We start from the raw sequence: 15,371 nt of genomic DNA, 5'->3' as shown, positions 1-15,371 counted from the left end.
CTTAATATATCAATGCTTACATATTCTATCCATAATAGCTGGCTCTTAAAGATCCAGTTCATAATGTCCCATTAAATCGATTTATCAAGGAAAGACTAGATGCTTGTCATGTGGCGTATGGTTCAAGTTCATTTACCGAGTTAATGAATACTGTCGATATAGAAGTGAAGCAACAACTTATTAAATTTTTTGAATAATACATAATACCTACATCTTTGCACTACGATGGTTTAATTTCACTACCGCTATGATACAGTTTTTGGATAAAAATTTTTGTTTTAAGGTAGCCAGCATAAAAATTGAAAATACTATTTTTGTGTATTATATATAGATAACAAACGCTGTTGTTTGTTTGGGTGCTGTTATTGTCGTCTATAATAAAGTATCAAAATATAAAATTTATTATTTAATCAAAGCATAGAAAAGATTTATTTACGGTAACTTGGGAGATTGTACTACAAACTAAATTATTACAATGCTCGTATACGTATAAACTGCCGTGTACCGTAGTAAAACATTTGTTACTGTTTATAATTATTTTTATACAGTTTGCTAAATATTTATGTAAGATTTGTTTGTACTATTGAGTATTGACTGATTATACTGTCTGTCAAAATTTTGTTTATATGTTATGATATCGAAGATCAAAGCAATTTTCAGATTTAAAATGATTTAGCTTTCACATACTACAACTACTATCGCTACAAAAAATTTTGATGAAGTAAAATTAATAAACTGTCGCGTATTCGCTTTTTTAGATAAGTCTGTTTCAAAATGGTTTTAAGCATTACATGATATTTATCTTATGATACATTCGTCCGAAACAGTTAGATCTCTAGTTTGATTGGAATACTTATTAATTCGTAGGCGATAGCCATTGGATAAAAAAGATCGGATTTGCAATAGTTAAGTCATTTTCAAAGTAGCCTCATGTAGCTTGACTTTATTATTCATTCAGCTAAAGTAATCGATACGTATATCTCATCAAAAATTGTTTATCAAATTGCGATACTGATACAGTATAAAGATCTCTAATACAAAAAACGGAATTAATTAATCTACAGTGAGAATTATTGATCCATAAAGAAAATTATTTATATTGAGTCATCCCGAAAATAATGCTTATTATCATAAGGATATGCTATGAATGTCAAGGTTTTAGACCAGCACATAGTTAAACATCTGTTCCCTTACGTAGCCAATATTTTATCCTAAAGTATTTTTGAGCAATATATATTTAACAGTATATGAATATTTCTTTCGAAATTTATCGATAAATTGTTATCGGTCATTACAACAAAACGTAGTATCTTAAAATTTTAACCTTCGACGTTGAGTCGCATTTTATAAATAATCGCATCAAATGATGTATTGCTGTATACTCGTAGACATTGAAGGAAAGAAGTTTGCAATTACCTTTATAAAATAAAAAATGAACTACTATATACCCTTTATACAGTATACTCATACATCCACATATTGCATAAAAATTAAAGTTTTAGTTGTTTTATAAATCATTAGCTGAATTTAGTTATCTTTAGAATATCTAGTTTCGTAGATAGCGAGAATTCATATAACATTCTAAATCATATAAATAAAATCTATTAACTATACTTGGTTGATTTCATCGTTATCGTAGTCTGGATAAGCTGTACGAGTAGACGATATGGTCGTATGATCATATCCAGATGGAGTCAATTTTTTATAACCACGGTGGCCAAAAATATTTCTTCTACAACGGATTATTACAACTACTCCAAATAATAGCAAACTAATAGCGCCAGAAATCAGAATTAGTTGTACAGGCTTTTCCTCCTTGAAGGTATTGCCAAAGTCATGATGTGTAACTGTAACAAGCGATGGCGTTGTAACAATGTTGTTTCCAGTGTCTGATAATAATACGCATACTTTTAAGGAAGCACTACAATTGCAGCACTGAGAATCAGAATCTATTTTGCAACATGGATAACATCTTGAGGATTGTTTGTCTAATAAACGACCTTTTAAACATGATAGACAAGAAGCTGATTGTTTACTGCTACAAGTAGCACAGCTGCTGTGGCAGTTGCCACATGATTTAAGACCGATATCATAATACTGACCCGACGGACACACGGGTTCACAAATACCATGAGGTAATAATTCCCAGCCTTTGCTACACGATAAGCAATCGCTAGCTGTAAATCCTTTACAGCTCAAACAAGAAGTATGACATGGACGACATCCACCATCAGTATGATAATATCCGCTGCTACAGTTGCGCAAACACTTCGAATTCTGTAAAACCATACCATGATTACAAGTTAAGCACTGAGCAGAGTCACTTACACATGTCTTACATGATGGATTGCATGGTAAGCATTTTAATGATTTCATATCCTCGTAGTAGCCAGAAGGACAAGTACCATGACATTCGCCATTCTTTAAGAATAAACCAGTACTACAACTTGTACACTGATTCAAGTGAGGACCAGTACATGAACCACATGACGGATGACACTTACGGCAGATACCGCTATCGTTATAGCTGCCGAGAGGGCACTTCTCCATACATTCAAAGTTGAAATTTACCATTGGAGAGATACAAGATATGCACTTGTCTTTTTCATTCCCATAGCAACTAGCGCAACCACTATAACACGATCCGCAATCAGTTTCATTTTTACGATAATATGATAAATCCGGACATTTGTTAACACATTGCTTCTCAGATTTCAAGTAATGAAATCCATCTGAACATATAATACAATCATTCATGCTACCACCGCTACAACTTTTACATGAGAAATGACATTGACGACACTTAGCATTAGCATTATCGATGTAGTAATTGGCTGGACATTTACTCAGACATTTATAGTGTAATAAATATGGTTTAGCGCTTGAGCACTTTACACAATCTGTTTCTTTCGGGCCAACACAACTACTACAACTATCATTACAATCAAAACAGTTCTTTTTAACATGATCAAAATAAGTGCCATCAGGACATTGTTTTATACAACTTCCCTGATGTAATATAAAAGGCTTAATGCAAATATTACAAATAGTGGAATCCGACGGTGAACAACGTGAGCAATTGGCAACTTTACAAACTAAACAACTAGAGTTTTTACAGCCATTCGGTAAAGAAAGTACACACGCGGATTGTGATAGTTTATAGTTATTCTTGCACTTAGTGCAAGTCATATCAGCTTTACATTCTAAGCATCCAGAAGGGCACGCTTTACAATTTCCATTGCTGGCATAGGTTTGTGTAGGACAAGCAGACAAGCATATTCCATCGTACTTGTAATTTCCTGACTTACACGTTATACAAGTTTTACTATTTATATTACACTCCTTGCAATTATTACCACATAGCTGACAGCTCGCAGTCTTATTATTAAAGTATTCACCAGAGGCACATTTCGTAATGCAATTGCCACTACTATTATAGAAACCAGGACGACATTGAGTACAAACAGAAGCATTCGAACACGATAAACATGAATAATGGCATTGCTGACATCTCCTTGTGGCATTATCGGCAAAGTATCCTAACGGACAATATTGTTCACAAATTGCTGAAACTGGATTTAGATACTTATCTTCACGACATCTAAGGCAGGAGATTCTATCATCGTCGAAGCATGCTTCACAGTCACTGTGGCATTTACTGCAGTTGCTTCCATTAAAATACATATTACCACTGCAATTACCATTTGGTAAGCATTTTCCAGCTTTCAATATCAAATATTGATTAATACAGCTTAAACATTGACTCTCTCTGTTAACAATTTTACATGTTTCACAACCTTTATGACACAATTGACATTCCGTATTTTCATCCGTGGCATAAGAATTGCTTGGACAGTCTTTCAAGCACGAACCGTTAAACTTTACCAATGACGATTCACATTCTAAGCAGGTATTCTGACTGATACAAAGCTTGCAACCATGGCTACATTTTGAACAAGCATTGCCATTTGCATAGGAGCCAGATGGACAGTAAGAAACACACTTTCCCGCATGCATAAACCATCCAGGCTTGCAATCTGTACAATTTTCTATATGTTTACCACTGCATGTGTTACAGGAATCGTGACAAATTAAACATTGACCAGCCGTTGCATTCGTGTAAGTACCTACTGGACATTCTCGGACGCAATTAAATTTATGATTGAAGTAATTATCTAAACAAGTAAGACATTGGTTAGGATCATTAGGAAGACACTCTCTACATCCCACTCCCTCACAACTTGAGCAAGTACCATTTTTACCAGGAAATCCGTTATTGCAAGTTGTTACACAAGATCCATGTTGAAGAAATCTCCCTAATGGGCAAAGTAAACAACTGCTATTACCTTCTCCAAAGCATGATGCGCACGAAGAATGGCAAGGTTGGCACTGTTGCGTAATTGTATCGCCAAAATAACCAAACAGACAAGATTTTGTGCATATTCCCTGATGAAGGAAGTGAGTGTGTGATTTACAACCTGAGCACGAAGCAATATCATCATCACTACAATTGGAACAGGTCGGGTGACAAGGATTGCAGGTTCTTTCTTTTAATATATAGCCTGATGGGCAGGACTTGGCGCATTTTTGATGATGAAGAATAAAGTTTTTATTACAAGATAAGCAAACTGATGAATTAACACAGTGGTAGCAATGACTACTACAAGGATTGCAAGCTTTCATGGTTATATCCGAGTAATGGCCAACTGGACATTCCATTAAGCATGAATTATTATGTAGGAATGACTGAGATAACTTACAAGAAGTACAAGAATTACTCGATGGTCCATTACAACTGGCACAGCTATGATGACAACGACGACATCTCATCAAATTATCATCTTGATAATAACCTTTAAAACAGTTGCTTACACATTCTCCGTTTTGTAAATAAAGATTTGATTTACAAGATAAGCAGCTCTTGCTTTTACCAGCATTACAAGTAGTGCACGTATTAAAGCAAGGAAAACATTCTCCAGTAAATTTATCAGTATATGTGCCATCTGGACATTTGTCTGTACAAGACCCATTGTATAAATGAAATCCATGACTACAAGATTTACAACCACTCGATGCTGCTGACAAACATGATGTACATCGATGATGACATGCTAGGCAAATGTTTTGCTCACCAGATATAGCATTATAATATCCTACTGGACAGGATTTTGTGCACTTAGACCGATCCACTACTAGTTGATATCCTTTCTGGCAAACTCGACAAGAACCAGCTTCATTTCCATAACAATCTAAACAGTTATGCTTGCAAGAGGTACACGTTCTGATTCCATATACATAGTTCGAATAAGTACCTTGTGGACATTGCTGAATGCAACTTCCTCTATACTCGTATGCAGTGCCAGGGCAAGAAATACAATAAGTTTCATTGGCACAAGCTGCACAATTACTAGAGCACTTTAAACATTTGGTATTGCCATTAAAAGAATGCTGGTAAGTGCTTTCAGGGCATGAACTAACACATGATCCATTCGAGTTAGCAAAATTTGGCTTACAAGTGATACAAGAATCATTATTACATACATCGCAGCCATATGGACAATTTATACAAGCCTTAGTCTCTAAATTTCCGTATTGTCCATTTGAGCAATTTTTTACGCATCGACCATCTGCTGCTTGAAAATGCCGACAAATTCTGCAATCTGCTGCTCCAGGTCCATTACAACCAGACGATCTCTCACATTCCGGATTACATGAACTATAATACAAATCATGTGGCTTCGATGTAGTACCAAACAGAACTAACTTCCAACCCTTCAACTTTCCCGAGTTAGAATCTTTATTTATAATAATTAATGTCCAATTACCAGCGGACTTTTCTCCCCAGAAATGAGTAGTCATAAGAGGCCAGTTTTTAAATCCAGCCCTGGATGTATCTTGTTGGCGCCTATCAAACAAAACCGATTTTGTGCCTGCCGGAGAGATTAACTGAATGGTAATAAGACCACGCTGATTATGAGATAGTGATATTACAGCTTGAACATGTTCTAAATAATTTACAATGGCTTCGGATTTCTCAACATTAATAGATACGATAAGCCTGCCATTGGGTGGAATGTAACTATCAAAGATTTAAGATTTAATCATAACATTTATCAGTACATATTTTATAGTACATAAATGCAGCATTTATATAGGACTTGTAATAGTATATTACAATTCTTACTTCTTTTTCGTCTTAAATTTAAAGCTTTTACTTCTTTGTATAGGGACTGTTTTCCAATTCCGCGCAGTACTAACTAATGCAGCTGCATCTAATAATCCATAACCGAACCAGTTACTAATTTTACGACCAACTCCATTGATCGTCCAGTCGTCCGTATGGAGTTTATCAGGCTTTGATGTGATGACAACTATATGCTGCAAATCTCTCCAGGTCAGTCTAGGATTTGCCTCTAATGCTAAAGCAAACATACCGGCAGCTAGAGGAGCAGCGGCAGAAGTGCCAGTGTGTGACTCTGTGCATCTGTCGTGCAGATCGTCAGTAATAATTTTATTTTGACCGTTATTACCACTGCTAAAAGTAGTAGCCAAGATAGAGGAACAACTTTCAGTGTACCATGGTACATTGCCAGTATCAGTAGCTGCAGAAATGCTAATGGTATAAATACTAATTACATATCCGTCACAATTACAATTATCATGGACAGATCCACCATTTCCAGATGCCCACACAAATATAGAACCGAGTCCATGACGACCTTTATTAACACCATCTATAAAAGCTTTCTTCGCTAATGGCCCAGGACCATCAATATTCCTACCATCGTCTTCTGGACCCCAACTAGAACTATATATATCGATATGTTGCGGTTTCCAACTAAGAGATGTAGCTTCTACTGCATCAGTAACATCTCCATCGAGCATTCTAATTCCTGCAGTTAGAAATGGAAAATTTATTATCATATCAAGACAAAGTATTTTATTAAAATTCGAAAAGACCTCCTATCTTAGCGTTGTATGCAGCTCCTACTGTACAGATAGAGTTATTAGCTATTGCGGCGACTTCTCCTGCACATCTGGTGCCATGTCTACGGATTAATTAATTCAATTAAAAAATAGGTCCAACATAAACTAGAATAGTGGCGCGCTTCATTTTCTCTAAACAGTGATGACAACTTAATTTTATTTAATTTCCAATATAGGTTGACACATACACCAAAACACATGTACGCTTAATCAGACTTTAACGTTTAACCTGTTTTCGTCGTTCCCAGTTTTTCTAGGAGTTGGATCATGATCGTTTCCATTTATGTCAAAACTAGCTTCAGGATCCTGGCAAGAAGAACAGGGTAAGTAACAATAATATTATATAAATGATCATAAACTCTTTGCAGCATTTGAGTGCATTCTTTTATTTCATCTGCACGATGCATGCAACCTACGTAGTTCCTTCGTAGATCAGGATGTTCATAATATAACCCTATAATGTTGGATAAAAGGATATTGTTTATTTACATTTTAGTACTTGCTCTCCATTATTAATTAAAGAAGCTGCAGATGTTATATAATAATCGAAAGTGAAGAAAGTAATTAAAAAACTTTAAATCTAGCATAATATCGTCTTCTAAAAATAGGTAGTAAAAATATTGAAAAGTTAGTGAAATTCATATCTTATTTACCGTCATCAAGAATTGAAACAACAATTCCTATGCCGGTAGCTCCACTTTTCCAGGCAGGAATAATATTATGATCTAAATGCGGCGGTCCACTAGCTTGACCTGTATTTTCCTAATTTTTACAAATTTGTACGTATACGACATAAATTAATTTAATTAGTTTGTTATTATTTATATCATTATGCATAATATTAGCATGGTGATGAGTAAAATATAATCCCGTTGCACCCCTTAATTAATTAATATTCTTGGGACTAGCTACATTACGTTTTATTGATAAAATTTTTATCTAACATTATTAATGTATTATATAATTGATCCTATACTAGCAACAGAGACTTTAAAGACGTACCAAATACCACTGCTTTGGCCATAGTGGATCATTAAAATTAGGAAATGATCTTTTGATTCGTAACTTGGATATTTGCTGTTCGACATATAATACCTGGTGGATAAACAACAATTGTATATAAGCAAATTTTACTCTGAGTAGGTATGGAGATTTAAGTTGAGCCATAAAATTGTTGCAAGGATGGAAAACCTAGCTATTTATAGGATTGACATTAGTCGTTGAATTAAACTTGATATACGAAAATTTTAATACTCGTTGAACGATATGATGCAGGACTAATGAATTTTTTGTTATCATGTATGATGATATTGGTGGTAAACTATCAAGTGATCACTTTGTACCGACTACAACTACAGCTCTTAATCGTAGATTCTATAGTAGAACAATTCAATAATAGGATCGAACCGTACTAGTTGCGGATATATTTACAATGAGAGAATTTGATTATAACTCTTTATCACTACAAATTTTTTTCTGTCGAACTTCAATCACTTGTATTCTTTTTGATGTATTTGGAGGTAACTCGCATTCAATTATTTATTAATAAATCAATGAGCTAGACCACAATACTATTACAGTTTCTTAGAAATGTTGACATTAATTATAATTATAAGAAATATACTGTAAGTCAACTAACATTTTGAAGTAGTAGTTAACTGATTGAAATACAAATCACGTAGACACAAAATCTGAAAGTTTCATGACGATATACGTATCCTTTATGTAGCATGAATTTATGAGGATACTGTACTGTAGTATACGGATAGGCATTGCAAATACTGTACATAGCAAGTAGCTTCTACCTCAATTCTGTGAATTTTGGAAATCTATCAATACGGTCAGACTATATCGTGACAAATTGTACCATGAATACCAAGAATTAACAAATTGAAAATTGATATCGCCAACTGTGTTTTGGTTTAGTTTATCATAATTAGAAAAAACTAACCCTTGTATCAAGCCTTAAATTCCAGCTTTTATAAGAATTACTTCTTTTGGAACGATGCGGCGTACCAGCATGGCGTATTAAATAATGATCTTCTAAACTTCCAACCTAATAACACATTGGAAAAATCAATAAAAAATTTCATCATAACGCATCATGATACCCTTTGAGCAGCATTAAGTACCCATGATATGAGAAAAAGATTGAAACTGGGATTGTGATGTAACTGTAGAGTTACTAAATTGTTTTCCAAATTTAAAAGTAGTAAAAATGCGAGAAATAACTTTAAGAAGACACAAAGTTAATACACTATTTCGATCGACTGAAGTCAACTCGCAGTATACTGTCGGAAAATGAAGTCATCGTGAAGGGAAGTGAAACATAGAGCATTGAAAAATATCCTTAAGGAAGCCAAGTTAGCTGCAACAGAGACTATATAGGAAAAAGAAAATAAATGAACTTGACAGCGAAAAATATCTAATCGTTTCAAAGCGCTCTGATCCTTTCAACAATTAGCTTCGTTGATAAATACGCGTACTCTATGGCATAACAGCAAAATGTGAAAAATGTCAAGACCATGGTTAAGACTGTGATAACTAGTGACCACCCTACAATTTTAGAAGGTACTTAGTACAGTACTGACTAACCATTGAGATCAACACCCATTTTGATTGTTGATACTACTAACATAGGTGGTCATTGATATTGTAAAATATCGATTCAATGATGCTATAACCAATAGAATATTTTATATTGTCCACTTTGTAAGAAAATATCATAGAGAGCGTGACTTTGGATCTTGATATTGAGCATTGACTATATTAACATGTCTGTGTATGCCCCCCAAATTCTACTGTAAACTGACAGAAAAACAATTGGAGTTGCTACTACTGTATACAGCTACTACGTAGCAGCCATGAAAATGAATAAGCTGCTATATGAGCGCATTTTATCAACTCTCTTTCCCTCTCAACTACGAATCAAGAGCGTAGTCGTTTTTATTCTATAGCAAACGAGAGAAATAAGGAGTAGATTCATTCTATCCTCTGTATCCCTGCTTTCGTCTCTATGACAGGAATTTTTCTCACTGATTTGAATGATTTCATTACAAGTCGATTTGGTCCACTTTCATGACTACCTTACTAACCTGATGAAGAATTGTACTTGCATGTGTAGTAGCAACCAATTTAGCATTGGTTAATCCACCAGGTACATGAATAACCCAAGTATTGGTATAATGTTCAGTGCTTTCCTGCCGTACTATGTGAATTAAAGTTAAAAATAACAGCAATATCTTGACCAGTTGTTCAGCCATCATGGCAAGCAATCTTCTCTCTTCTCAAAGCTTAATTGACTGAATATTGCCGATAACACTGGTACTGACGTACTACGTACAACACCGCCAATGACAGTTATACAGTACACTATACTGTCTATACTGTACATGAATGAGTCATACCCAGTGTCAAACCACCATGTACTGTACTGTACAGTACAGTACAGCACTTAGTGGTTTGACGTAATTCTACAGTACTGTACAGTACTGTACAGTACAGTAGACTTAGTACTGTACACTGTACTATAAGTTTACAGTACAGTACTGTACTGTACAGTGTACAGTGCACAGTGTACAGTACAGTAGAGTGTACTGTACTGGATGCCTGTATGGCTTCAGTATCATACAAATTCCTTTCCACGCTGTCAACTGCCACAGCTCCAAAATGAATCAAAATGGATTAAATGAATATCAACAAACCAACTCAAAATGCATCATCTAGCTACCTTCAAAGGCTTTTATTCATCTTTATGTATGATTCTTATAGTGATAATAACGATCGTATTATTAATCAGCGAAAGATCACAGAGAGGTAAGTGCAACATCGTACACAAGCAATTTGTACAGTCGATGTGCAATAGCTTACAGGAGATATTAAGCAGTTGGAACACTAGTGGCGTTAATGAATCAGAAATGCAATCCGATAGAATATTAAACCCTATCTAAATACTTTTAATATATATATATATATATATATACAGTATATATGCATGTTAGTTATAGTCATAGATACAGTGTATAATGAAATACTGTAGATGATAGATCATTGCACTGTATCCAGTTGCCATGCTAGCAAGAATTATTTTGTACAAAATAATCTACATATTCATGACTAGTATTATGCAGTATTATCGAATTAGTACGCTTATGTCATATACCGTAAACAGATATACCGTATATCATTACGCTGTATCTATAGTTCTAACTAATATTCATGTAATATGACTTTTTTAGAAATTGTTTAACCATCATTGCCACTATATGCAGTAATTAGATATGGTGCTAGCAGAAACTATTTGAGGTTATTTTGATAATGAATGATCTGAAATTCAATGACTGTGCTACAATTACTAACCAGTACATAACCATTGCTACTACAGTAATTGTATACCATGCTGACAAGGACTACTTTAAATTACTTTGATAATTATATTCAATAACTGCGATGCAGTTAACATTTGAGTACTTGCATTACGAAGGGTTAATGTGATCAGTTTAGAAACAAAATGACGCTATACACAAGCATTTGGACTACTGTATATAAATCACTTGTTGCCACTAATACTGTACTACGTAGTACATGAAGTACTGTTGTTTGTAATGCAACCACATTAATTCCTTTTAATACAGATACTAAAGTATTGATTACGGTATATTGCAGTAATTAAATAGAATTAGCAGAATGTTAAATAACGAATTCACTACAATTATTCTGATCTTAATCGTTTTACAATTTCTCTAGTTTGCGATATTGTCATAGTAAACCATGCACCTGCTAATGCTTCTATTAATATATTTAATGGAGAGAACATTGTCCATGATCTGATAATGAGTGCCAATAGCAAATCAAGAATTATACGGCTGAAGGGTATCAAGCAAAGTTATTGATAGTGAATATTCTTCTTACTGCTATGATTGTTATCATAACATTGCTCTTTTCAATTTTACATGTGGCCTAATAGCTAATACAATTTGGAATGTAACGACAACTCTTTATGGAAAGAAAACTAACCTGACCAATCTGTCCATTTCTGCCTCTACAGCAGTCCTTTCCATTCTTCCTATTCTCCAAACAAATGAAATTAATTTACACTACTTCCAGCTTGTAGAATTTCCAAACGCAATAAGACCATCTATGATGACTACAACCCTCCCACAACTGCAAATATTTGGAGCTACTTTCTATTCTACTCTTAATGTGGCACAGTTGCTTATTTATTCTCCTTCAACATCCTTCTCTATCTATGCTAGATCATCAAACTGCTATCGATGTTCATATGAAAACATAGCCGAAGATGTTACCAATACTACAATATATCTGGATACAAATTATCCTATCGATATCAATGTGCTAAAGAGTAGTAACAAAACATTCCACTGCCAGTTAGTAGGATAAAAACGATTTATTTGTTGAATATTATATACATTCATACGCCATCCTTCGTATTTTACAAAATATGCTGCATATCCAAATTATTGTCAATGTTATACGTAAATGTTTAATATACTGTGTACTAATCAAATTACCCTGTTCGAGCATGCAAAACCATACATACAATCTTACAATGTTATATGCCTTATTCCTTACTTATTGCGCACTAGTACTAGACATTCCTATATCTATTTAGGCAATCGCGATGCGACTTATTGAATCAATTAGAGTATTATAGTAAATGGCTAATCTCGTACTCTATATCATATCATAGGCGACAAATCCAATTCCAGGAAGGAGTTCGTTATTTGATGTTTTTAGACACTCAAGGAGATAACTATACCGAATGCACATTAAGACCTCTATTAAAAGATCGTATATCAGTATTAGATCAAGGCTTGATGTTATTTGCATGTGTTATAGCAATGAATTACATCCTGTGGCATCTCCTTTATCCTGTAAATTTAAAGAGGTAATTTTAATACATTTACAGCATGGTGACGGTTCGCAACTTTGATTAATATAGAATTGATCAATATGTAGACGAGTCCACTTTCGAATCTTTGGCTTGTGATATATTAGATAATAAATAATTGCATTCTATTTTGATAGAAATCTTTACCAACAACCTCATATAGACAATTTAGACAGGCGTATACGGTCACTGGACCTCTATAGAGGGTATGTTATCGTTTATTGATTGTTATTCAACAGCTTTACTTTATAAACAAAAATCTTTAGCAATATGAAACAGTATATGCAATTAATCGGATTTCTACTAATACATAAATAAAATACCCAAAGCCTAATCTTAGTATTATTTTCACAAAAGAATTAATTATATTAATTCTTGATAGAAATTTCCATTTTGTAATGTAGTAAGATGTCATCCTTTAAATTATCATAACTAAATATTTAATAGTTTAATTGCATAGTTAGTATTTTATTTAAAAATACCGATAGTTTATGTGCTATTGTTATGGCTTTTGGTGATTCTGGTGGAGGACAATACCGATTCTTCAAGCATTCTATTTGGAATGGTCTCACTATCGTCGATGTCGTTTTTCCTGGATTTATCTTTATTTCGGGTTTCTCACTCTCTATATCGCTGGTCAAACGACTGTATAAAATGCAAACGCCGAAGCTCATTTTAATTGTAACTACAATTCGTAGATCATTTTATTTATTTTTTCTGGGGCTTTTGATTAACGGTCCCTGCCAAATTTCCAATTGGAGGTTACTTGGAGTATTACAAAGAATTTCTGTAACCTTCTTAGTTGTATCTTGCTTAGCAGTATGGCTTTATCCCACGATTAAATCTTTCACGAAGGTAGTATATTGATTAAGTTTTGTAGGAAACTTGTTAATTTAATGATTACAATGGAATAGAAATAATTCAGTTAAAAAATTAACTTCCGATAGTTTATAAATTTATTACCTTTAAGATTAGTTCAGATTCCTTACTTAAAATTTTGCTATAGGATCAAGTACTGCAAGAGAAAGTTTTAAGGAAGATGTGGCCGATCATGGTATTAATCGTTGGTCTTCACACTTACGTAACACTTACAGCAGCTGTTCCTGATTGTCCAGTGTAAGTTTCAATATACTACAGCGTATTCTTTTACACATACTATTTGTAGGGCATCCTACTATCTATAGTGATACATAATACGTAGATATGCTTTTGGTAAGTAAATTTACGTATGTTAGAGGATATTCGGGTCCCGGAGGCAAATCTGATGATGGAAAATACTACAATTGTACTGGAGGAATAGCTGGATTCATAGATCGATTTGTTTTTGGTAGTAATCATTTATATTCGCGTCCGACATGCAAAGTTAGCAAATAGAATGTATTTTTTCTATCATAGTATGCACTTCATAACGTGACCTGTATCGAAAATTTAATATTGTTCAACAAAAATTTTCATTAATCCAGTTATTATATCAGAGCTCCCAACCATTCGATCCTGAAGGTGTATTAGGAACACTTACATCGATCTTTCTATGCTTTTTAGGATTACAGGTGATGAGTCACCTCTTACAATATAATTAATTAATTATCTTAAAAATATATGAATAAATTAGTTATAATTTAAATATTAATGATTATTAAAATTAAAATTATTCTCAAATTTTACTTTAGATGGGAATTCTACATAATATATTCTCTAATAATTTAAGAATAATGAGAACGTGGATCTTATTTGGTTTACTTTTAGTATGGAATCAGAATTAATAATTTAATATCAATGAATAAGACTCATGACCTAAGTGTTGCTTATCTATAATTCTTCAAGAAAGCTCAGCATTTCATTCTATGTTCTTGCAGATATCTTTAGGTTGTGCTCTTCATATTAGCGACCTAATTCCTGTAAATAAAAATTTATGGTAAAGAATAATAGAAGCCATAGTTATAGACAATTATTGATTTGCCTATTGCAAGTTCAATTTCAAAAATAATTTGACAATATCTATCTTTACTCTTGTAATTCCTGTGAAGGTCCCTGTCCTACGTCTTAATTTCTGGAGGTATTGCTTATATATTTCAAACGGCATTATACTGGGCAGCTGACCACAAAAATTTTTTTCCCGAAAGAAGATTGGAAGTCTTAGGTTAGATCTTCATGCAAAATATGTCCTTCCATTAAGAAAGCAATTGATAACAAATGTCTTTTTGTAGGCAAGAATTCCATTGGTTTTTACATCTTGCACATCTATTTACTTCGAATCCCACGCCCTTTAATATTTCGAAACTTACATTTTACACATTTATGCTATGATGTTTTAATAACTTTATTATGTACGAAAATTTCAATTTTTTTAAGTTCACAAGGCATTAGTCTAAAAATTTAATAATGGCCAGCTGGCTACAAATTAAAGTTGTAAACGATTGCCGAGGGCTTAAAATAAGAGTAACATGAAGTCTCATGATACACATTGATATAT

At 33.6% G+C, this 15,371-nt stretch overlaps 2 protein-coding genes across 2 annotated transcripts; one reads left to right on the top strand and one right to left on the bottom strand.

Annotated features, from left to right (window-relative positions):
* Positions 1–1,608: 1,608 nt before the first annotated feature.
* Positions 1,609–10,250, bottom strand: TRIADDRAFT_54612 (uncharacterized protein; the record flags this gene model as incomplete). The annotated part of the gene is made up of 9 exons (XM_002110479.1): positions 1,609–6,079; positions 6,185–6,893; positions 6,961–7,049; positions 7,217–7,293; positions 7,404–7,441; positions 7,641–7,749; positions 7,990–8,082; positions 8,939–9,043; positions 10,083–10,250. 9 exons carry the CDS (start codon positions 10,248–10,250, stop codon positions 1,609–1,611), a joined length of 5,859 nt encoding a protein of 1,952 aa, XP_002110515.1.
* Positions 10,251–12,129: 1,879 nt separating this feature from the next.
* Positions 12,130–14,661, top strand: TRIADDRAFT_54611 (uncharacterized protein; the record flags this gene model as incomplete). The annotated part of the gene is made up of 8 exons (XM_002111026.1): positions 12,130–12,374; positions 12,698–12,895; positions 13,036–13,104; positions 13,387–13,753; positions 13,905–14,014; positions 14,134–14,260; positions 14,362–14,448; positions 14,569–14,661. 8 exons carry the CDS (start codon positions 12,130–12,132, stop codon positions 14,659–14,661), a joined length of 1,296 nt encoding a protein of 431 aa, XP_002111062.1.
* Positions 14,662–15,371: the final 710 nt, after the last annotated feature.

This window comes from Trichoplax adhaerens, genomic scaffold (assembly GCF_000150275.1).
Source record: "Trichoplax adhaerens TRIADscaffold_3 genomic scaffold, whole genome shotgun sequence".
In the NCBI taxonomy this organism is placed as follows: domain Eukaryota; kingdom Metazoa; phylum Placozoa; class Uniplacotomia; order Trichoplacea; family Trichoplacidae; genus Trichoplax; species Trichoplax adhaerens.
This window is presented reverse-complemented; position numbering and strand designations above follow the sequence as displayed.